The 24,895-nt window shown below is 50.7% G+C and overlaps 1 protein-coding gene and 1 long non-coding RNA gene across 2 annotated transcripts in view; one reads left to right on the top strand and one right to left on the bottom strand.

Moving 5' to 3' along the window:
- LOC115895493 overlaps positions 1–15,402 on the top strand; it is a 38,853-nt gene extending 23,451 nt beyond the window's left edge. The window contains exons 2-3 of the long non-coding RNA XR_004055689.1: positions 8,298–8,511; positions 15,157–15,402. This is a non-coding gene — a long non-coding RNA (uncharacterized LOC115895493). The remainder of the gene's footprint in view (positions 1–8,297; positions 8,512–15,156) is intronic.
- Positions 170–23,864, bottom strand: CIDEA (cell death inducing DFFA like effector a). Its single transcript, XM_030925988.1, is given in 6 exon segments — positions 170–629; positions 3,445–3,473; positions 3,475–3,627; positions 15,071–15,217; positions 16,547–16,691; positions 23,744–23,864. Coding segments are annotated over 6 exon segments (660 nt in total). The 5' UTR covers positions 23,782–23,864; the 3' UTR covers positions 170–481.
- Positions 23,865–24,895: the final 1,031 nt, after the last annotated feature.

The following is a 24,895-nucleotide window of genomic DNA, read 5'->3' as shown; positions in this document are numbered from 1 at the left end:
TTTGTAGCACGAATAAAGACTTATGAGGGATTATATCTGTTAGAAAATTCCTGGATGAGTTTTGCTTCTACATAAAATTTTTTTTTTTGCTGTTCTGATATTTTTTTTTTTTTTTTTTTTTGCTCTTTTGAGAGATAAAGGAGATGCAAGAAGTATCATACACAAGGTCATTCTTGCGATGGGTTTATTGCAGATGACGGACCAAATGGCTCTGACACATGCACACTGCTCCTGGGCACGCCTGCTGCGTGGTGCCTTCCCATGGCCCCCGGGGCCCTCCATGCCTCCCCCCAGGGTACCCTGCCCACTGCCCCTACTTCATGTACCACCAGACCCTTTCCTTTCCTGGGCACTGCTCCTGAGGGGCATGACCAGTGCCTACAAGTGCATGTGGCTCAGAACATAAAAGCATCTCCAACACTCATCATTGAGCCAAAGAAAACCCAGTGTTTGGCTCAAGAGCCCGCAACAGCCTGCATTCCTATCCACACGTGAACCGGCCCTTGGCTTGTGACCTGAGGGATGGTCGCTCTTCCTTGTCATCCAGCACCCGCAGCATGTATGTGCCCATATAGACGAGAAACTGTCCTGTCACCTGGGCGGAGTAGGACAGGAACCGCAGCAGGCTCCTGTGACAGAGGGAGACAGGGAGGCTTTAGCTTGGGATCTGGGGCCAGTGAGAACCAGACAGGGTGGGGATACTTCACTCCCCCACCAAAAGGCACTCGGAGGAGGCCAGGCTCACATTTAGAGCGTGGCTGTCTGAGCACTGTCAGGGCTCACGTGTCCCAAGGCTGGCACAGATGCAGCTGCCACAGCAGTGGGTCTGGCCGGGAGCAGGTCTCGGTGAGCTACCTGAGGACCCCCTGCTGCTGGCCCAAGACCACCCCAAGAAGCACGGCTCCCACGAGCCAGCTGAAGCGTGGCCTGCTTGTTGAGTGGCTGGCAAGCTCTGTGCGGAGCAGATGGCTGCACCTGCACAGGTGTGCTGCGTCCTGGGCTTTGGCTGCTGGGCTGTTCTAGGGACCCTGCTACTGAAACCCCTTCCCTTCCTAAGGTAGTAGCAGGACATTCAGCAGTGGCCGAGCCCATGGGGATGTCATAGCCGAGCCTGGGCAGCTGTCTCGTCAGGAGGGCCCTCTGCTCCCACCACCCACAACAGGGTCCCCGCAGGCGGTGCCTCCAGTGTGGGGGCTGCTGTGAGTTCCGTGGCTGCTTGCAGTGTCATCAGATCCGTCAGAGAATACAAATTAGTAACGAGAAGGCTGAACTTGTCTTTCAAGAAAGACTTTGTGGCCAGGTGTGGTGGCTCACGCCCATAATCCCAGCATTTTCAGAGGCTGAGGTGGGAGGACTGCTTGAGGAGTTGGAAGCAGGGGTGAGCTATGATTGTGCCACTGCACTCCAGCCTGGGGGACAGTGTGAGACCCTGTTTCTTAAAAAAAAAGTAAAAGGGCCTGGTGCGTGGTTCATGCCTGTAATCTCAGCACTTTTGGAGGCAAGGTGGGTGGATCACCTGAGGCCAGGAGTTTGAGACCAGCCTGGCTAACACGGTGAAACTCCGTCTCTACTAAAAACACAAAAGTGAGCTGGGTGTGTGGTGCGTGCCTGTAATCTCAGCTACTCGGGAGGCTGAGCCACGGGAATCGCTTGAATTTGAAAGGAGGAGCTTGTAGTGAGCCAAGATGGCGCCCCTGCACTCCAGCCTGGGCAACAGAGTGAGATTCAGTCTCAAAAAAAAAAAAAAGAAAGAAAGAAAAAGAAAAAGAAAAAAGATTTTGCTGAGGTGGAATTTTAGGTGAGGTTAGCTTTCTTCATTATACCTATTTCAGTTGTAACTCTTGCTTGCCTCACTTTTAAAATCCAAGTGTCAAGCTATTTTCTCCTATCCTGGCAAAAAGAAAAAAACGAAGCTCTCCTGGGAGTCAAGACTCCAACACTATGACAGTGACTGTAGTTTAGAGTCAGCCACTGATGGCTCTGAATGGGAAACTGAGGCCACAGAGAAGCCACACACCCTGTCCCACCTCAGGTGGGGCCGGGAGACTCCTGAGAGGAAGGCATTTCCTCTTTGCTGTGGTCAGCGCAGATCAGGGCAGTTGTCAAGGCCACAGGGCACGGAACCAATACCCTCAAAGAGAAACGGGTGGCCCTGCCCAGGGGGATGTGCAGGGGGCACTGGAATGGCAGCAGCTGCAAAACTTTTCAACTCGAAGACCTTTCTACTGCAGTCAGCCGCTCTCCGGTCCACTCCCTCCACAGAGATTAGTTCTTTAAGGATCAACGATCAATTTACTGGAGTAGAAATAGGTGTATTTAGAGACTTGGCAATCGTAAAGAGCTTGGAAGCAAACTTCTCATTCTATTTCTTTCTTTCTTTCTTTCTTTCTTTCTTTCTTTATTTATTTATTTTTGAGACAGAGTCTTGCTCTGTCACCCAGTCTGGAATGCAGTGGTGGATCTCAGCTCACTGCAACCTCCACCTCCTAGGGTTAAGCGATTCTCCTGCCTCAGCCTCCTGAGTAGCTGGGATTACAGGCACCTGCCACCACGCCCAGCTAATTTTTGTATATTTAGTAGAGACAGGGTTTCACCATGTTGGCCAGGCTGGTCTCGAACTCCTGTCCTCGAGTGATCTGCCAGCCTCGGCCTCCCAAAGTGCTGGGATTATAGGTGTTAGCCACCGCGCCTGACCAACCTACTCATTTAAAGATAAAAGCAAGGCTCAGAGAAGTTAAGGAGTCTGTGAAAGGTCACACAGCTGACTCCTTAGAGCAGGGACTGCTGGTGTCTCAGTCCCAGGCTCAGTGGCAGGGGTGCCACCCGGTTATGGGGCAGGAACACCCAGGAAGGCTCCTTTTGATCACACGGAATTCGTTTGAATAGGTCTGGGGTATGGTTGGATCGGGAATCTCTCTTCTAAAAGTTCTCCCTCCTGGGATGCTGTGCAGCCAGCCTGGCCCTCGTCTTTGGGATGACGGTGCCCTGGCATTATGTGGAGAAGACACATGCCCATGCCGCCTTCCTGGTGAGGCTGAAGTTATCAGGAGTACAGGAAGCATGTGATTCGCCAGGGTCTGGGTGGCCGCTCTGTACAAACCTGGCACAACCTCCATGGCTCTGATTTTAGTTGTCATCACCTAGAATTAAGGGCTCTAGTTCTTAAAATGAATGTGGTTTCTCTTTATATTTATTATTTAGCTTTTGTTTCTAATGAATAGTTAATGGTCTTTGGAAGAAACAAATCTGTTTTGGCTTGAGACTTTCTGTTGTGTGAAATGAGCCTGTGGGATAAGAGGTGACCTGCTCCAGACAACATGACTCCAAGTGCCCCTACCAGTGCTAGCCGGCCTGGGAGCCCAGAGGAACAGGGTGGGGACCCGCTGCCTGTGCTGCACCTCTGCAGTCTCCAGACCCCCGGAGGTGACCCCTGGAGTGTGTTACCTCAGCAGGCCCTTGAGTCCGGTGCACCTGGATGTCGTAGGACACGGAGTACATCTCATACATGGTGGCCTTCACGTTAAGACAGCCGATGAAGTCCTTGGGGTTCAGCCTGTACAAGTCGAAGGTGACTCTTGCTATTCCCGACCTCTTCGGTGGTGAGCAAGTGGGGACGCGCTGGCTGCCCTGTGACAATGGGGGGAGGGGCAGGTTTCAGGAGCCTTCCTAACCCTCCCACGTCACCACTCTGCTCTTATACCAGCTTCAGGTTCTCCTATATGTCTGTTTAAGGTCTGTGAGCAGCTCCGTGGCTAATTGATGGAGAGATGCTTTCAGCAGGACCCATTTGCACACACTATGTGTTCGATTAGCCATGAGACGTCTCTCCCTAATCTGCCTTCAGTCTGGGTCTCAGGGTGACTCTGGTGTGGCATCAGGGCCTGGATTTTAGGAGCCCGTTGCTCTGTGGATAGTTGTGCTCTCATGAGTGGTGGGGACGAACATGCCCTGGAGGCCACCATTGTTACCTGGTGACAAGAGAATCTCATCTCATCACCATAATGCAGTGATGGTAATGGAGAAGCAGGCAGCATTGCTTCCATTTTACAGGGGCTACTGGGTGGAAAGTACCAGAATCATATGACTGAAGTGAGGGTGGAGTGGGTACCTTCCCAGAGCACCCCTGTGTTTTAATAATCCCCCGGGATGACAGCGGACTCCATGGGACAGCCCAAAGCCATGCAGCAGACCCCCTGGGTGGAGGGAGAACCCCTGGGTGGGAGGAGACAGTCAGTGACCTCTACACATCCCCAGGTTTATAAATAGCACCGGAATAGAATTTTCCCCACAAAATGCTTTAAAAATGTGAGAGCAAAGCCACCCCCGTACACATGCCAGGCCAGGGGAGGTTCTTCCTGAGGGGCTTGTGCCACATACAGATCTTGCAGCACTCAGGATTCGGGTCACGTGACCCAAATTCGGGTCTCATGAGCCTTTGGGGTTGGGAGCCGCTGAAGCTGTGAATGGTAAATTCACTAATGACAGTGACCTCATGAATAGGAACTTAAAACATAAACATCCTGGCCGGGCGCGGTGGCTCAAGCCTGTAATGCCAGCACTTTGGGAGGCCGAGACGGGCGGATCATGAGGTCAGGAGATCGAGACCATCCTGGCTAACACGGTGAAACCCCGTCTCTACTAAAAATACAAAAAACTAGCCGGGCGAGGTGGCGGGCGCCTGTAGTCCCAGCTACCCGGGAGGCTGAGGCAGGAGAATGGCGTAAACCCGGGAGGCGGAGCTTGCAGTGAGCTGAGATCCGGCCACTGCACTCCAGCCTGGGCGACAGAGTGAAACTCTGTCTCAAAAGAAAAAAAAAAAATAAAAAATAAACATCCTTAAAATTACCCAAACCCTCCTCGCTGTGGCCAGCCTTCTTTATTCCCATTCCACCATACAGACAAACCCACCTGTGGTTCCAGCTGTAGCCTCTAATTTGGATCATCCGGAATTTGTTTGAATAGATCTGTGGTATGTATGGATTGGGAATCTGTCTCCTAAAAGCTCTCTCTCCTGTGACACTTTAAAAATGTAAGAGAGCAAAGCTGCCCCAAGGTACAAATGCCAGGCAATTGTCTTTGACTTGAATTTGTCTTTCAAGAAAGATTTTGTGGCCAGGCGCAGTGGCTCATGCCTGTAGTCTCAGCACTTTGGGAGGCTGGGGCAGGAGGACCCCTGGAACAGGGCAGGAGGTTGAGGCTGCAGTGAGCTATGATTGTGCTACTGCCCTCCAGACTGGATGACAGAGCCAGACCTTGTCAAAAAAAAAAAAAAGAAAAAAAAAAAGATTTTGTGAGGTGGAATCTTGGGTGAGGTTGACTTCCTCATCCTTTTCTAAGCAGTTGCAGCTCCCTCTTCTCACTTTAAAAATCAAAGCTGAGGCCGGGCGCAGTGGCTCACGCCTGTAATCCCGGCACTTTGGGGAGGCAGGGACGAGCAGATGACCTGAGGTTAGGAGTTTGAGACCAGCCTGGCCAACATGGCGAAACCCCGTCTCTACTAAAAATACAAAAATTAGTCGGGCGTGGTGGTGCACGCCTGTAATCACAGCTACTCAGAAGGTTGAGGCAGGAGAATCACTTGAACCAGGGAGGTAGAGGTTTCAGTGAACCGAGATCGCGCCACTGCACTCCAGCCTGGGCGACAGAGTGAGGCTCCATCTCAAAACAAACGAACAAACAAACAAAAAACCCGAACAAACAAACAAAAAACCCAAACAAACAAGAAACCCACCACCACCACCAGAAAAAAAACCCCAAAAAAACAAACAAAAAAAAAACCCCCAAAAAACCCCAATTTAAAAAAAAAAAAAATCAAAGCTGAGGCTGTTGTCTCTCAGCGGCCTCTCGGGGGCGCCCGCGAGCCCTCAGCCGGGAAGCGCGTTTGGGAAGCTCGGATCCCGGGATCAGAGGGGGCTTCTCCTCCCACCCAGCGCCTCTTTCCCCGGGCCTCACATCCCTTGCTGACTTTTGAAAGTTTTAATTTTACTCTCCCTAAATGTCTTTAGTCGTGGTCTTAAAATGACGCCCTCCCGCCGGGGATCCGCGGTGGCCTCGCCTGGCGGGGGCTGCGGGGCCGCGCTCCTCCGGAGGGCGCTGGGACGGCGGCGCGAGACACCTGCCGGCGGCTTCCCGCTCCGGCGCTCGGGTCTCAGTCTAAGCTGGCTTTGCCCAGAAAGGCCTGCAGGTGACTGGGATCCAGGGAAGGTGGCTGAGCCGAAACGGGGGCCGCAAGCCCCCTGGAGCGTGTGGCCGGCGGTGGCATCTACACCCGTGGCGTCGCACCGCCCCCACGGCCCTGCCCTGCGGCTGGGTTCCCAGCGCCCACCACCAACTCCGCCCTGTTAGCCGAGTGACTCCTGTAGAAAAACAAAACCCGCCTTTCCCATCTCCTGCTGCTCTGTAACGAATGACCAGAAGAACCTCAGTGGCATGAAACCCACACACCAATACTGGAGTCAAAGCCAGGGCGCAGGGACGCCGTGGGGCTGCAGGGCATGCCCAGCCCCTTGCTTTGCCCGGCTTCTCGGGCGCCTGCCTTGGTGGGTACCCCACATCCCGCCTCCTCCTCTGCCTCTGACTCTCATGCTCACCTGCCTCCCTCTCATAAAGACCCTTGTGAGGACTTCGGCCCCTCCCAGATGATCCAGAACAAATCCACCCACCCCAACAGCCTTCACTTAAACCCTCAGCCACGGCTGAGGGTTAAGACAGGGGCATCTGACCGGGCGCCTGGGCTCACGCCTGTAATCTCAGCACTTTGGGAGGCCGAGGTGGGTGAATCCCCTGAGGTTAGGAGTTTGTGACCAGCCTGGCCAACATGGTGAAACCCCGTCTCTACTAATAATACAAAAATTAGCCGAAATGGTGGCAGGCGCCTGTAATCCCAGCTACTTGGGAGGCCAAGGCAGGAGAATCACTTGAACGCTGGAGGTGGAAGTTGCAGTGAGCCCAGATCGCGCCATTGCACTCCATCCTGGGCAACAGGAGCGAAATTCTGTCTCAAAAAAAAAAGAAAAGAAAAGAAAAGAAAAAAAGAAAACAAACAGGGGTGTCTGTGGGGGCATTATTTTTTTGCTACACTTTTCTCAAGCAAAAAGTCATGCAGACCAATATTTGCTTTAAAAGATTTATCTAATTCACCCCACAATTAATGGTTTTATCTACAGTCATAATCTCCGCACCTGCTTTTTTTTTTTTTTTTTTTTTTTTTGGTGAGATGGAGTCTTGCTCTGTTGCCCAGGCTGGAGTACAGTGGTGCTATCTCAGCTCACTGCACCTCCGCCTCCCGGGTTCAAGAAATTATCTGCCTCAGCCTCCCAAGTAGCTGGGATTACAGGTGCCTGCCACTGCGCCAGGCTAATTTTTGTATTTTTAGTAGAGACAGGGGTTTCACCATGTTGGCCAGGCTGGTCTTGAACTCCTGACCTCGTGATCTACCCGCCTCGGCCTCCCAAAGTCCTGGGATTACAGGTGTGAGCCAGTGCGCCCAGCCCTCATCTACATTAAAGATTACATTTTATTCTAAATATTATGTTTTTATAATTCGTCTGTGGTTTCTTTCCCAGTCAGGAAAATTGTGAGGTTTTGTGTATGTGTATGTATGTATATATATATATGTATAATATATGTGTATGTATAATACATGTAGAAGGAACAGAAAGACATAAAATGAAACCTACACACTGCCATCCCTTAGAGACCCCATCTACCTCCTACATCTCCCCTCTCAAGAGGTTTTTATGCCATGCATTTTCCCCTTACTTTTCTCTATTTTCAGCACATGTGTATCTCAAACATTATATTGTTAATTTTGCATATTTTTGAATTATCTGTACATGATTTGATGTGGAGATTATCAAAGTGTAATCTGGAGACACCCAGGAATCCTGAGGCCCTATCAAGGGAGTGAGAGGTCAAAACTGGGCCAAGCATGGTGGTTTATGCCTGTAATCCCAACATTTTGGGAGGCTAAGGCAGGTGGATCACTTGAGCCCAGGAATTCAAGATTAGCCTGGGCAACATGGCGAAACCCCATCTCTACAAAAAAGACAAGAATTTAGTTGGGTGTGGTGGCATGCACGGGTAGTCCCAATTACTTGGGAGGATGAGATGGCAGGATCACTTGAGCCCAGGAGGTCAGGGCTGCAGTGAACCAAGATAATGCCACTGCACTCCAGCCTGGGCGACAGAGCCAGACCCTGTCACAATAAATAAATAAATAAATAATAAATAAATACAAAGAGAGAGAGAGGCCATAATAAACAGTAAGATGCAGTTTGCCTTCTTTGTTCTCACAGTTGGAAAACCTGCATAACTCAATCAATCAGTTTTTCTCAATGACCAGCGCCTACTGTTACAAAATCATCCCCAGGAAAAAGGTCCATTCAAAATGCAACACAGACCAATGGATTCACTGTAACAGCGGAGGACCAACGTCACTGGTACACCTTCAGATTACACGCTGCAGCTGCCCTTTCTGAAAACAACTAACTATTCTGAAACCATGATTTGGTAAGTTCTGGCACAATATAAAAAAAGAATACCCTCAATTATCTGAATAGACTATTAAACTCCTCCTCCTTTCCCAGCTGTATATCTGTGTCAGGACGGATTTTCTTCATACTTCCATCAAAACAATATGTTACAACAGACTGAATATAAAGAAGCAGATATAAGAATTTTTTACTAAGCTAGACATTAAAAAAATTTATGAAAATGTAAAAAATGTCATTTCTCAAGATTTTTGTTTTGGAAAATAGTCACTTTTCATAAAAATATGTGAGTTAAGTTAACCTGGTGGCTGGTCGCGGTGGCTCATGCCTGTAATCCCAGCACTTTGGGAGGCCGAGGCAGGCAGATCACTAGGTCAGGAGTTTGAGACCAGCCTGGCCAACATGGTGAAACCCCATCTCTACTAAAAATACAAAAATTAGCCCGGCGTGGTGGCGGGTGCCTGTAATCCCAGCTACTTGGGAGGCTGAGGCAGGAGAATCGCTTGAACCTGGGAGGCGGAGGTTGCAGTGAGCTGAGATCGCACCACTACACTCCAGCCTTGGTGACAGAGCAAGACTCTATCAAAAAAAAAAAAAAAGGCCGGGCGCGGTGGCTCAAGCCTGTAATCCCAGTACTTTGGGAGGCCGAGACAGGCGGATCACGAGGTCAGGAGATCGAGACCATCCTGGCTAATACGGTGAAACCCCGTCTCTACTAAAAAATACAAAAAACTAGCCGGGCGACGAGGCGGGCGCCTGTAGTCCCAGCTACTCGGGAGGCTGAGACAGGAGAATGGCGTGAACCCGGGAGGCGGAGCTTGCAGTGAGCTGAGAGCCGGCCACTGCACTCCAGCCTGGGAGGCAGAGCAAGACTCCGTCTCAAAAAAAAAAAAAAAAAAAAAGAAAAGAAAAAATGTGAGTTTAGTTAATCTGTATTGGGTTATTACTTTTTTTTTTTTTTTTTTTTTGAGACGGAGTTTCACTCTGCCACCCAGGCTGGAGTGCAGTGGCCGGATCTCAGCTCACTGCAAGCTCCGCCTCCCGAGTTCACGCCATTCTCCTGCCTCAGCCTCCCGAGTAGCTGGGACTACAGGCGCCGCCACGTCGCCCGGCTAGTTTTTTGTATTTTTAGTAGAGACAGGGTTTCACCATGTTAGCCAGGATGGTCTCGATCTCCTGACCTCGTGATCCGCCCGTCTCGGCCTCCCAAAGTGCTGGGATTACAGGCTTGGGCCACCGCGCCCAGCCGGGTTATTACTTTTAATGAATTAATACATATTTTAAAATTTCTGAATTTTAATTTCTTTCAAAAAATACGCTCATTAGTAACTTCCAAACAGTTTAAGTTTTGAATATCGGCTGGGTGTGGTGGCTCACACCTATAATCCCAGCACTGTGGGAGGCAGAGGTGGTGGATCACTACAGCTCAGGAGCTTAAGACCAGGAGTTTGAAGCCAGCCTGGCCAGCATGGCAAAACTCTGTCTCTACAAAAAGATACAAAAATCAGCCGGGCACAGTGGCACATGCCTGTAGTCCTAGCTACTTGGGAGGCTGAGGTGGGAGGATTACTTGAGCCCAGGAGGTCCAGGTAGCAGTGAGCTGAGATTGTGCTGCTGCACTCCAGCCTGGGCGACAGAGCAAGACTGTCTCAAAACAAAAAGCAAATAAATTAAAAACAAAACCAAACCACTGGGGGCGGTGGCTCATGTCTATAATCCCAGCACTTTGGGAGGCCGAGGCAGGTGGATCACCTAAGGTCAGGAGTTCGAGACCAGCCTGGCCAACATGACAAAACCCCGTCTCTACTAAAAATGAAAAAAAAAAAAAAGCTGGGCATGGTGGCAGGTGCTTGTAATCCCAGCTACTCAGGAGGTTGGGGCAGGAGGATCCCTTGAAGCCAGCAGGCGGAGGTTGCAGTGAGCCGAGATCATGCCATTGCATTCCAGCCTGGGCAACAGAGTGAGACTCTGTCTCAAAAAACAAACAAACAAACAAAAAACAATTTTGAGTGCTGGGAATATCTATATCTATCTATAGCTTATAGTTTCTCAACCTTGACACTGCTGACACTGGAGGCTGGAGAAGTCTTTGCTGTCGGGTTGTCCTGTGCATTGTAGGATGTTTGGCAGCATCTCTCGTCTCTACCCACTAGATGCAACAGCCTAACATGTCTTCAGACATTAACAAATGTCCCCCAAGGGACAAAGTCTCTGGAGCTCAGAACCTCTGATTGGCAGATGTCTACAGAGTTTATTGATACAAGTTGGGCGCGGTGGCTCACGCCTGTAATCCCAGCACTTTGGGAGGTCGAGGCGGGTGGATCCCTTGAGGTCAGAAGTTCAAGATCAGCCTGGAAAACATGGTGAAACTCTGTCTCTACTAAAAATACAAAAATTAGCCGGGCGTGGTAGTGGCTCGCTTGTGACCCCAGCTACTTGGGAGGCTGAGGCACAAGAATTGGAGCCTAGGAGGCGGAGGTTGCAGTGAGCCAAGATCATGCCAAAGGCTTTTTGGTGTCCTCATTAATTTTTAGGAGCGTAAAGAGGTCCTGAGATAAAGTTTGAGGACGCCTTGTTACTGTATTATCCTGTGATCTTTTGCCAGCATAGCTGATGTGTAACCTCATGGATGCTTGTTGCTGAACTTCACGCCTTTCCACAGCTGAAGAGCATTCTGTTCAGGGACCACATTATAGTTTATTTGTGTCTATTTACTTGGAAGTACGCTGTTGGGCACACGTGTGTACTGCAGGGGCACATGATTTGTTTCTAGTGTTTGCTCTCACCACTTGCACTGCTGCTGTGGATGCTCTGACACACACCTGCTGACGTGGCGGTGTCGGAGTCTCGGGTTCATGCCCAGGAAAGCTGCTGCTGGGTCATGGTCTGTGCCTCACTGAGATGAAGCATATTGCTGCATTAAGCAGCTGTTGGCGGTAGTAGAGGAGTGTGTTGCCCTGTATCTTAAAAATAAAAAAATCAAGAGGTCTGGCAATACCACATCTAATGGTGTAAAAACGGTATCATTGTTTATTGTGGAGATGCCTGTCTCTGTCTCTTGCTCCCTCCTTTTTTTTTTATCTTCAAACTTGCTCCGTCGCCCAGGCTGGAATGCAGGGGCTTGATCACAGCTTACTGCCACCTCAAACTCCTGGGCTCGAGCAGTCCTTTTGCCGCAGCTCCCCAGTAGCTGGGACTACAGGTGCGCACCACCATGCCTGGCCAATTTTTTTTTTTATTTTTAGTAGAGACAAAGTCTTGCTATGTTGCCCAGGCTGGTCTTGAACTCCTGGGCTCAAGCAATCCTCCCGCCTTGGCCTCCCAAAGTGCTGGGATTGCAGGTGTGAGCCACCGTGTGTGGCTTCTTTAGCTCATTTTTAAATTGGATTACTTGTTGTAATCCAACTTAAAATCATTTATTTATATGATTTATAAATCATTTATTTATATGAGTTATTGACATTTACTGAATACTAATCTTTTATCAGGTTATGTTGAAAACACCTTCTCCCCATTTCGTGGCTTATTGTTTTACTTCCTTTATAGTGTCTTTTGATGGACAATATTCTTAAATGAATTGATTTCTTTTTTTAAAAAAATGACTTGCGCATTGTGTTGGCCCGGTGTGGTGGCTCACGCCTGTAATCCCAGAACTTTGGGAGGCTGAGGCAGGTGAATCACAAGGTCAGGAGATCGAGACCAGCCTGGCCAACATGGTGAAACCCCGTCTCTGAGGCTAAATTTTGTAAAATACAAAAATTAGCCGGGCGTGGTGGCACACACCTGTAGTCCCAGCTACTTTGGGGGCTGAGGCAGAACAATCACTTGAACTCAGGAGGCGGACGTTGCAGTGAGCCGAGATCGCGCCACTGCACTCCAGCCTGGGCAACAGAGTGAGACTCCGTCTCAAAAAGAAGAAAAAGAAAAGAGAGAGAGAGAGACTTGCGCATTGTGTCTTGTTTTAAAAAAATCCTTCCCTACCTGAGGATGCCAAAAAGGAAGAGATGAGATTTCAGTCTGGTCTCTAACATCCTTCGTGTTCCCCACCTCTACTGCTTTGTGTTACATCACAGGCAACATCTTTCAGATCTTTTATCGTTACCTTCAGCTCTGTCTAACCTGAGTCTCCATTTACTTGATTTTAGTTGTTATGTTTTTCATTTCCAAAAATTCTATTTGATTATTTCAAATCTGTGTAGTCAGTTCTTATTATCTCTTGTTCCTTTTTAATTTACTTTTATTTTTTGACAGGGTATCCCTCTGTTCCTGGGGCTGGAGTGCAATGGTGCAGTCATGACTTTCTGCAGCCTCGGCCTCCCAGGCACAAGTGATTCTCCCGCCTCAGCCTCCTAAGTAGCTGGGACTACAATCATGCACACTACGCCAGGCTAATATTTGTATTTTTTGGTAGAGATGGAATTTTGCCATGTTGCCCAGGCTGGTATTTTCTTATTTTTTATTTTTTTGGAGATAGGGTCTTGCTCTGTCTCTCAGGCTGCAGTGCAGTGGTACGATCATAGTTCATTGCAGCATCCAACTCCCGGGCTCAAGTGATCCTCCTGCCTCAGCCTCCTGCGTAGCTAGGACTTCAGGTGTGTACCACCTTGTCCAGCTAATCCTTAAAATTTTTTTTTTTTTTTTTTTTTTTTTTTTTTTTTTTTCTTTTCTGAGACGGAGTCTCGCTCTGTCGCCCAGGCTGGAGTGCAGTGGCCGGATCTCAGCTCACTGCAAGCTCCTCCTCCCGGGTTCCCGCCATTCTCCTGCCTCAGCCTCCCGAGTAGCTGGGACTACAGGCGCCCGCCACCTCGCCTGGCTAATTTTTTGTATTTTTAGTAGAGACGGGGTTTCACCGTGGTAGCCAGGATGGTCTCGATCTCCTGACCTCGTGATCCGCCCGTCTCGGCCTCCCAAAGTGCTGGGATTACAGGCTTGAGCCACCGCGCCCGGCAAAATTTTTTTTTTTTTTTTTGTAGAGATTAGGGTTTTGCTATGTTGCCTAGGCTTGTCTTCAATTCCTGGCTATTCTTACTTTAGATTATTTTTAATGTTTCTTTGAGCATTTTATTTATTTATTTATTTATTTAGTCAAATTTAGCCCTAGGTGAGCATTTTCAGTACACTAATTTCATACGCTGTATCGGATGATTCCAGCATCTGCCGTCCTGGCAGGCCTGACTTTATTGCCTCTGCTTACTCTCATGAACGTGGTGCCTGAGTCCTTACATTCTGTGTTTTGACTGTGAAGTTGCATTGGGAGAACTTTAGGAATGAAAACTCTTTGAGGCCAGGAAAAAAACTCTTTCATCCCAAGGGAACTAACTGCCTGAGCTCCTGCTAGTTACCTGGGGCACTTCCACCCTGGAAATGGGGCTGGAGCAAAGAGAATCCAATGAGCAAAGCCCTCCATTGACGCTACTCCCCCAGATCTCTGAAAACCGAACTCTCAGCTTAGGGGTTTGGGACTCAGCAATGCCTGAACCCTCATGAGGGCAGCCTGTGGCCCAAACTCCCAGGAGAGAGCTCTAAGATCCCCTGCTTTATGCAGACCCTCAAATCTCACCCCCGACTTTGTGTCAGCTGGAGGCTCTCTCTGTCCTCCCAGCATCTGTCCCTGAGGTCAGTGGGTGCTCACAGGTGGGGGAACCCCATCGGAGATGCCCGGGGAGCTGCCAGCTTCAGTGTTCATGTTCCTCTCTGGATGCTGGCCTCACAAAATTTTAACCACTGAAGATTTCTCTTTCTTGGAGATCAGTTTATTATATGAAGATATATTTTGATATTGTGCTTAACATTTTTAGACATTTTATACTGAGAAAGTTTTCTGAGCCATATTATCTATAGTTTTCCCAGAGATCGAAGTCTTCATTCTGTCCCTTTTCGAAATCTCCGTACTCACACACGCGCATGCATGCACACACACCCCTCTCCCTAACTTCCTTGATGGTGTTTACTTTTCCAGCCTTCTAAGAACAGAGATGATGAACAGTTGCCAAGTCAATTCTGTGCATTTTATAGGATCTGTAGCTACTCACTGGCCAAAACCTGTTCCTTGGAATTATTTGCTTTATGTCAAATAGCCTCAGTTCACAGAGAGACTAAGTTTCCTAGAAACACTTGTAAGAATTCCTTTGAGGGCAGTGGATCCAGTTGTTAGGTGAATACAAAGTGCATATTTAGAAAGTGGACAAGTTGGCCGGGTGCGGTGGCTCACGCCTGTAATCCCAGCACTTTGGGAGGCCAAGGTGGGCAGATCATGAGGTCAGGAGATCGAGACCATCGTGGCTAACACCGTGAAACCCCGCCTCTAGTAAAAATACAAAAAATTAGCTGGGCATGGTGGCGGGTGCCTGTAGTCCCAGCTACTTACGAGACTGAGGCAGGAAAATGGCGTGAACCTGGGATGCAGAACTTGCAGTGAGCCGAGATCACGCCACTGCACTCCAGCCTGGGCAACAGAGCGGGACTCCATCTCAAAAAAAAAAACAGAATGTGGGCAAGTCAGCAGCCAAGTAGGGCATGAACTTTTGTAGGTAAAAAGTCTACCGAGTAGCTGTTTGGGTGACAGTGTTTTTGCTTACCAGCATCCACTTCTGTCCTTTTTCCAAGATCATGAAATGCGTGTTGTCTCCCAAGGTCTGAAAGAACTCTTCTGTGTCCACCACAGTGCCATCTTCCTCCAGCACCAGAGTGACCAGTCCAGTGGTGATGACCAGGGCATCCAGAGTCTAGGTGGGCAACGCATCAGAGAAATGGAGTTTAGCCAGATATTTTCATGTGACCATCCAACGACATTTATTAAGTTACAGTTTTCAGAAGTGTTGGCTGATTCTGATAAAATTTTAATGGTAAAGGTAACCTTGACTTGTGTCTATGACTCAGTCTTTGCTTGGAAGCAGGGAAGTGAAGAATGCTCTTTTTAAGATGCGGACCCACTATGCCACCCAGGCTGGAGTGCAGTGACTGTTCACAGACACAACCATAGTGCATCACGGCCTTGAACTACTGGGCTCAAGCAATCTTCCTGCCACAGCCTCCAGAGTGGCTGGGGCTACAGGTACATGCCACTGCATGCAGCCAGGAAGTTAAGATTTTTAATGGATCTGTCTTCTTAAGATACACAAGATAATGATTACATTAAATAATATTTGTAATTTCTAAGATTACCTATTTATTTAGATGAATAGAAACAAAACTCCTGCATGTTTGCTGCTGTAAGAGCCACAGCCTCGTGTGCATAGCTGAGCATCTCTCTTGCTTCAGAGACTGCATGTTGGATGCTTGTTTCTCGTTTCCATGGGTGCCTGAGTCTGAGTTACGCTTCTCTGAGAGGCTGGGATTCTTCCTTGTTTGGTGGTCTAGGACACTGTTCTAGATCCCGGCCTTTACAACTAAACCCAGACTTCCAAATTCGGCTCCATCCCTGCATCCTCCCTTGTCAAAGAAACAAAGTGACATTCTCCATGAGCGACTGTTTTCAGGTTTTGGCTCTGTACCTCAATGTTTTATGGTACAGAGATATAATGTTCACCTTGATCATTTATATCTAACCTTTACTCTCAGAGTCTCTGAGGCCAAGAGAAGGTCTGATGAGTTTCAGTTGCTATTTCTCCTTCTTTTCCTCCCCTTTTAAAACCAGCTTTATTGATATATAATTCACATATCGTACGATCCACTCATTTAAAGTACACAGAGCCTTGGTTTTGGTACGCTCACAGAGTTGGACCACCGTCACCACAATCAATTTTACGGCACTTTCACCACCCAAGAGAGAAACTGGCAGGCACTTGGGAGGCTGAGGTGGGAGGATCACTTACGCCCAGGAGTTTGAGGCCAGCCTGGGCAGTATGGCAAGACCCTGTCTCAAAAACAGAAAAAGAAAAAGAAATTCCATAACCACCAGCAGTCATTCCCAATTTCTCTCCTCGTTTCCTCCTGGTGAGATGCAGCTTTTCTTGACCTTTCTGTGCTGGCCCTGGCTTAGAGCCCAAGACCATGGCCCTGTGTGAGTGCAGGCGCCCCTGTGGACAGGGGGAGAGGTGTGTGCTCTGCAGCACCTTGCTGATGAGCTCCTGCAGGCTGCTTGCCATCACCCCACGCCGGCTGCTCCTGTCATGGTTGGAGACCCGGAAAGGCCGAGCTGGGTGCGTGAGTGGGCTGAGCAGGACTCGCTTAGTCTGTGATCCCATAAATGTCAGGGGCCTGAAAATGGAGGTGAAAAGTAAAACTTTTTAAAAAGAGTCTCTCAGGAGAAGTGTGAAAGTACATAAAAATAATGCATTTTTAATATTTGCATCTAAAATAAAGCAATTCAGTGGTTGGGATTACTAAAAATTATATATACACATGTACACATCATTCCAAAGAAGAAACAAGTAACACATCAAGCCAAAACTACAACCATCTTTATTCCTATTTTACTAGAACATCCAAAGTCCTTGCCAAAACTCTTTGAGAAGGAATTGGTTAGGGAATTTGACTCAAACAAGAAATGAAAATTATATTCTGCAAATATGGATGGGTTTTTGAGATTTAAAAAATCCAAAAGAATGATTTCTAGTGGCCATGAAGCAGTTATACAGAGTTAGAGATTCAGGACTCTCAGACACGTGGACACAGCTACATGTTTATACAGTAAGGGTGAGCCAGAAATCAATTCAAAAGTGTGATATTGGTCACTATAGCAATCAATGAAGTTTCTGAAATCAACTTAGGATGAACCAAGTACAGCAGAACCACTCTTAGAACTGTGGCTGGAATCGGCCGGGCACGGTGGCTCAAGCCTGTAATCCCAGCACTTTGGGAGGCCGAGATGGACGGATCACGAGGTCAGGAGATCGAGACCATCCTGGCTAACACGGTGAAACCCCGTCTCTACTAAAAAATACAAAAAAACTAGCCGGGCGAGGTAGCGGGCACCTGTAGTCCCAGCTACTAGGGAGGCTGAGGCAGGAGAATGGCATTAACCCAGGAGGCGGAGCTTGCAGTGAGCCAAGATCTGGCCACTGCACTCCAGCCCGGGCGACAGAGCGAGACTCCATCTCAAAAAAAAAAAAAAAAAAAAAAAAAAAAAAAAGAACTGTGGCTGGAATCACAAGAAAGGAAAGACCCACAGGGCTTACATCACAGGACACTTTGGAGTAAGCCCTCATTTATCAAAGAATTAATTCAAACATTTACCTTTTTTTTTCCTTTTAGATACAGGGTCTTGCTCTGTTGCCCAGGCATGGTGGTACATGCCTGTAGTCCTAGCTACTTAGGAGGCTGAGGCGAGGCGATTGCTCAAGCCCTAGACTGGGGCCACAGTGAGGTGTGATTACACCACTGCACTTCAGCATGGGCAAAAGGGTGACACTGTCTCTAAAACAAACAAACAAACAAAAAACAGACAAAAAACCTGACAGTAGAGTAACAAGCTGGCTCTCAAAAATCGCCTTGTTGAGTTCACGCTACCAGCTTGATCCCAGTTTCAGGCTCTTCAGAATAATGAGTATTTGTGCATTCTCCAGGTGCTTCACCAACAAAGCGCTGGTCTAGAACCAGACCAAGGTCATTGGCGAGAATTTGGTCTGGAGTATCCTTGGCCAGGATGACATCAGGGCCTCTTGAGCACTTGCCATGGCCAGCAGCGTGTTAGCAATTTCAGCTCTTGGTAATGTTAGTTCATGTTTGTTTGTTTGTTATTGGAGACAGATTCTCGCTCCGTTGCCCAGGCTGGAGGGCAGTGACGCAATCTGGGCTCACTACAGCCTCTGCCTCCCGGGTTCACGCCATTCTCCTGCCTCGGGCTCCTGAGTAGCTGGGGTTACAAGTGCCTGCTACCATGCCTGGCTAATTTTTGTATTTTTAGTAAAGAAAGGGTTTTCACCATGTTGTTCAGGCTTGTCTTGAACTCCTGACCTCAAGTCATCTGCCCGCCTTGGTCTCCCAAAGTGCTGGGATTACAGGTGTGAGCCACTGCGCCCATTAGTTCAATATTAATTAATATTAACAAATTATCCTCACAACCTTGCGAGGAAAGTATTGCCCCACTTCACGGATGAGAAAACTGAGGCTCAGAGTGGCTTCTCAAAGTCCGCCAGTCGGTAAGGGAGAAAGATAGAACCTGATCCCAGGTCTGTCCAAAGCCAAGACTTTTTTGGTTGGGGGAGTAGGTTGTTTTGTTATCCATCCTCTGAACTTCAAATCTCAAGCAATAAACATCTATCCAGAGTGTCGTGAGGAAGAGCTGCTCTATGGCTGAAAGCGCAGCAGCGCTTTGAGCTCATGCCCTCAACGCCTTTCCCTTTTGCGTAGACAAAGTTGCTACACAATTTGTTTGTTTGTTTTGAGACGGAGTCTCGCTCTGTCACCCAGGCTGGAGTGCAGTGGCCGGATCTCAGCTCACTGTAAGCTCCGCCTCCCGGGTTCACCCCATTCTCCTGCCTCAGCCTCCCGAGTCGCTGGGACTACAGGCGCCCGCCACCTCGCCCGGCTAGTTTTTTGTATTTTTAGTAGAGACGGGGTTTCACCATGTGAGCCAGGATGGTCTCGATCTCCTGACCTCGTGATCCACCTACCTCGGCCTCCCAAAGTGCTGGGATTACAGGCGTGAGCCACCGCGCCTGGCCACAATTTGTTTTCAGTGAGGCAAACCCGAGGGAAATGTGCTGGGTTGGGGTTCCGGACCTGTCAGAATGACCTACACATTCTGCCAGGGGCCCACCAAGTCAATGAGAGCCTCGCCCAGCCGGGCTGTGCCCCAACACAGCCCCAGGACTGGCACACGGCTTCTGAACTGTCACCTCGATTAAAAGAGTGACGCAAGGTTCTCAGTTACACAATGCCATGAACAACACTGCTGTGCTGACACCACGGGGAATTCTCGCACACTCTCACCCCTGGTGACCCGGGGGGAGAGGGCGGCGAGGACGGGCCACGTTACATTTCACATTCAGAACCCTGGAGTCGCCTCCACCTCATCACAGCAGCTTAGACTTAAACGAGCTGAAGTCCCCACAAGGAGAGAGAGAGAAAGGCCCGAGGGCACTGGATGCCAAACCTTCGTGTGTGAGAGCTAGTGCCTTGCCTTACCACTCTTTGGGATCCACCTTATAGACAGTGAAACCTAGGCCTGGGGAAAGCAGGAAGCCAGTAGTCAGGGCAGCAAAGGCTAGACCAGAGTCTGAGCCCAGCTCTAGCTTCCACCTAGCAGTGGGCACCTCGGCTCCCACGGGAGAGAAGGGCCCGGCCTCAGCAGCAAGAAACACCCTCTCTTCGCCCCCAATACAGGAAGTCAACGCAGTCTTGCACAAGGCTTCTAGCATCTGTCTCACGGGGTCTGGCAGTGCATTTCCTACTTTCACGCAGAACCTATCAGCACACCATCTATTTACTGAGTTAAAGATGCTAGGCCAAAATCAGAGCAATGAGAGAGCATGGTCCATGTCTTCCAATACTAGATGCAGCCCCAGTGATCAAAGGTGCAGCTTTGACCTCGTTAGCCCTGGCCCTGCATTTCCTCATTGGACGAATATGCTCACGCCTTGGTGAGCACCTGTGCTCCAGTGACCTGGCCCAAATGATGAATTCCAAGCTCCTGCGGTCTTTACCTGTCTGACGAGAGCCGGAACCATTTCTGGTTCTCCCTGCCTTCACCTGCCCTCAAGATCGCCACCGTCAGTGAAAAAACACCTATTGTTCTCACCTGTAGCATTTCCCAACCAAGAGCTGGGTCATTGCTGGAGGAAAGGCTGGTGGGGGCACTGAGGACAGGAAATTTACCCCCACCTTCTTGTCAAAGAGGAGGGTGAGTGATTTCTGAGTCAAATTATGTAACATCAAGACCATGTCATATGTAACACGGAAAGTGGTTAAATAAGATGTTCTGCACGCCAGGCCTACAGGTACCGAACTGTTGCTACGTGAACGAGCCACCGTCTCCACCCAAGTCACCTCCAGCCTGCTGAGTAGAATCATCTCTATCACTGGGCATCAGCACCGTGCCTAAAAGCAGGGCCACTGAGCTGCCCTAGGATCCTGCGTTTAGACACACCACATGTGAGAACTGCCGCTCCCAATTCCTGTGAAAGTGGGGGCAGACAACCACAGGAAATGGAAAGGGAAATAACCCTCTACCAGGGAAGATATAAGGAAACAGGTTGTTTAAGGAAATAGGCTGTTTCAGAGAAATCCAGAGAGGAAAAGTCAGACTTCACAGAACGCTGTGAAACGGCATGTCTTCCAGGAACAGGCAGGAAGGGAAGGCTTTGTGTTCCGCCCTGAGGGAGGCGAGGCGCCGCCAACTTCCAGAAGTGTGTGAAATACACCAGCAAGCCACAAACTGCCAGTAGAGCTGAACGTTTCTCCAGTAAAACAAACCTGAGCTGTACAGAGAATTAAAAAGCTTGCTTTATATGCCACCTGTGGAGGAAAAGGGCCCAGGATTACGGTCTTCCTCAAAGCAAAATGTTTTGGTGTCATGGGTGAGGGGCAGCAGTACAGGCTGTGTAAGATGGTGCCGGGAATATTCGGGGAACAGTGATGGCTAAGGGAACCCTGCGTGTCATCATTAGGAAGAAAAGGAGGCACCCACCGTGGGAGGAAGCAGCAGTACACAGGAGTAGGACAGAAGCCATCCAAGCACTGTCACCAAGCCAAGAGCGGCAAGGAATGCCAAGGAGGGAAGTGTGAGGTTGAGCACAGCCACGCAGAGAAGGGAGGGCTGGGAAACTGCTCCACAGGCCTGGAGAAGAGTCCCTGAACTGTAGGGACAGCGTCAGAGGGTGGTGGGGTCAATGGCAGGAGGCAGAGAAGCGAGTGCTGCCTCCATGAGGCTTCCTGCTGCCCGGCTCCCCGAGGGCTCTTGGACGTGACATACACAGGTGGGAGCACACCTGCCCCAGATGCACTCGCCCCGACAAGGACTGCCTGGCTCTTGGCTCAGTTCTTCGCAAGCTCCCTAAAAAGGCTTAACGTTATCAAGTTTTCAATACATGACCATGAAGTCTGTGGACACTTTGCAGCTTCATTAAAATAAGAATTTAGATTCAAGAAGCAGAAAGATGAGATTCACTTGCAGCATACTTAATTCCTTACTAATGTCACTAAGAAGACTGTGGTGAAATTTGTACTGAAATAGCAGCACCAAACCTAGAGTTCCTTGTTCAAGGAAAGGAAAGATGTGCTGGATGGCTATGAAAGCAGCCATTTCACATGAGGTTTATAACGTATCAGCTTCATAACAACTTCAGCGTTTGGCAGGAATGTTATCACTGGCAGGACACATGAACAGAGCAGTTTCTGTCTGTGACCATCAACCTGCACGTGGACCTCCTTGATGTCTGGAGCTTTGCTGTGAGACCTCAGACTGCTTTCCTCAGGACCAGGGCCCCTAATGATTCCAGCTGACTAAAATTGTTGGGTTAAGGTTTCATCACTGACTACAAGTACCTGATTTTTAGCAATTGTGCACATTGATTAAGCTCTTTCCTTGGCAAAATGTAGTTACTGATAAAGACAGAGTTATGATATCCTGGACCTGGTTTAAATTAAGGAACCCTGAGAGGAGGCAGAAGTCCAGCAAGAGCACAATTAGCAAACGTGTTAGGACCTGGCTTCTGGCTCTTTTGCCGGGACAGGGTTTTAGAGAAGGGCAGGGAAGAAAAAGCGTCTTCCCTTCAACAAGAATTACAGATTGTTTTCTTCCAGTTTAGTTTGGAAACAGATTTCACAGAATGACAGTAGTTCAGCCTGGAAGCAGGTGGATTTCAAAGAACTGCAGCAACCTTCATCCCTCACAGGTGAAGTCACTCCGCGGGGGGGGGCGGAGCCAAGCTAGAAGGAATGAGTCCTAGGAGACTCAGGGTTTCCCAATGTTTCATTTGTTAACAGCTCATCAGCAAGTCACTTCCACTTCACACTCACGGAGACCCCATACAGATGCATTTTGGATTTTGATGAGTTGTTGTAATAGAGGCAGAAACAGGCTCAGCCTGAATCCTGCTCAGAGGCCACCCAGGATTGGTGAGTGCGGAGTCAGCCCACACCTCCTTCCCTCGTGCACCGGGGAAACATCGGTGTGTTGTGAATTCACTGGATAAGTGGTTGGAAGGAGGCATCCAAACTGCTAAGTCCTCACCTCCTGGAAGTGGGACTGTGGGCTGGATGGCGCTGGAAGAACGCAAAAGAAACAGGGCCCTGACCTTTAGGCCTAAGCGTGTTCATGGCCACACACGAAGCCGGAGTTTCTCAGCTCCCCCTGCCACCGCCCAGACGTGTACTGCGGGCTGGTTGTGAAAGAGAAAGATGCCTCTAAGCTGCAGTGTCTACAACAGCGCCCATGTAAGAACCCGGGATCGGAAGCTCATAGACGGCGTGTTGTGGCCGCTCGGCTCCCTCTCACCCGTGTGGTCTCCGCCCGCCGCACGCAGCACACACGGGGGACCCGGCGCGCTGGACGCCGAACCCTGCACCTGCGAGCCCGCAAGCGCTTCTCTAGCCTCTTTTCAGGAACTTGACCTTCAGAGAAACGCGGTCTCCCTCCCAGACCTCTACTTGACAGTTGCTGCCACGACTTAGCATTTCACCAAGAACTGGCTTGGGTCTGCTGGGAGATGAAGATCAACCCAAGCAGGGAAACAGCCCACGCTGCCTGTTCGACCACGAGCGGGCGAAGCGCAGGGAGACTCCGCGGGGTCCACCCGCCCCTTGTCCCCGCTGCTCGCCAGGCAGCGTCTCCGCCCTCGCACCCGCAGGCGGGAGCTCTTCTCCCAGCACCGCCAACCTGGCGGGCTCCGCCGGCCGCTCGGCGCCTCTCCTCGGAGCCCAGAGCCCGCGCTTCCGGGGGGCCAAGCCTGGGCCGCTCCCGCGCGCAGCTCCCGCTGCGATTTGCAGGACCCCGGAAGTCCGGGAGGCTGTGCTGGGGGTTCCTGGGACCCGACCCTCTTCTGCGCCCGCGACTGCAGCGGCGGCCGGAGATGCAGCCACTCGCCAGCGGTCACCCGGTCTGCGGACGCCCGCGCAGCTCGCGAGAGCCACACCTGGGACCCGCCCGGCTGCGAGAGGGTGAGGAGGCGCGGGACGGGCCGGGCTCTGCCCGCGGGCGCGGCGGGGCGGATGGGTACGTGCGCGGGCTCGTGCAGCGCGAGAGAATGCGGGGAGCAGGGTGATGAGGGCGGGGTGCGCACGAGAGGCGCCCGGGGAATGTGCGGGACTGAGCGCGAGGCGGCTGGAAGCGCATGGGAATGCGGGGCGCGGGGGCGCGGGGCACTCGCCTGATGAGGGCTCCTGCGTAGTCCCGGGCGGCCTCCATGGCGCGGATCCCCTCGCCGGCCTGGAGGCCTCGCTGCCTGCACCGTCTCTTAAAGTGCGGCGCCCCGCCCTCGCCCGCCCGCCCGGCGAATGCCCGACAGGCGCAGGGGAGGACGTTGGCACCGGCCAGGATCGCGGCTGCGCGCTCTGGAAGCCCGCGGTGGTCCCTGGCTCCTGCCGCCTGGAGCCGCGCGTCCTTCGCTGCCTCGGGCGGTACCGAGGCCCTTGGAAGCCCAGATGCTCCGCGGGTCTCTGGCCACGTGTCGCCTGCTGGGTTTGCACTCCTAGGGGTCGGGGCCGTTGGGGTCGTCACCAATCCCGGCAGCATCGCTTTGGCCGCGGAAAGACGGGTGCGTGGATTTTAAACCCAGGCCACGGGTGGGGCGAGTGAGGAGCCGGCTGTGAGCGCCACTTGCCCCCCGCGCTGGAGGCCCCCGGAGCCCAGGCCAGGCTCGGCGAGCCGCTGGTTCCCTGCAGGGACGCGGAAGCTGCCGCAGACACCCCGACCTGCAGCCTGCGGGGTCTCCGGGGCGCCTGGGCTTCCCGCCCGCTGCGCTGCTCTCAAGGCCGTGTCACCGGCATTCGGGGACAGAGAGAAGGGCGTGCAGGACGGGAGGGGAAGGGAACCTTTGGACGGCACGAATTGGTTTTAGCTGCAGTAAGGGACCTTCGCAGAGTGAGCAGGCAAAGAGCGAATCTCGCTGGGGCTGGGGCATTTCCCTGCGCTCATGGTGGTTCCCATCAGAAGATGCAATTAGGGCCTCTGAGGCCGCCGAGGAAGGCGGGCAGTCACAGGGGTTCCCAGCACCCCTCACTACAGAACTGAAGAGGTGGGCTCTGTGCTGAGGGGTGGGACTCCGGCAGTAAGAGGTGTAACTTTCTGGGTTGGAGGCTTGTTCGGACATCGTCTCGTGCCCAGCTGCTGACTGCCACCTGGGAACTGCGTTTCTGGAGCTGCAGCGGGATCCCCGCCGGCTCCTCCTGACCCCACCTGGTTTGAGCAGACTGGCCTGATCTCTTTAGACCTGACCCTGTGCCTGCCCTCTTCCTCGCTGGCTCTCAGAGAGTCATCAGCAAGCCTTGTGACTTCCAGGACTGTTGAAGCCAAAGGCAAC

The sequence above is a fragment of the Rhinopithecus roxellana genome, chromosome 21, assembly GCF_007565055.1.
Source record: "Rhinopithecus roxellana isolate Shanxi Qingling chromosome 21, ASM756505v1, whole genome shotgun sequence".
In the NCBI taxonomy this organism is placed as follows: domain Eukaryota; kingdom Metazoa; phylum Chordata; class Mammalia; order Primates; family Cercopithecidae; genus Rhinopithecus; species Rhinopithecus roxellana.
Note: the sequence above shows the minus strand (reverse complement) of the source record. Positions and strands in the feature narration are given on the sequence as shown.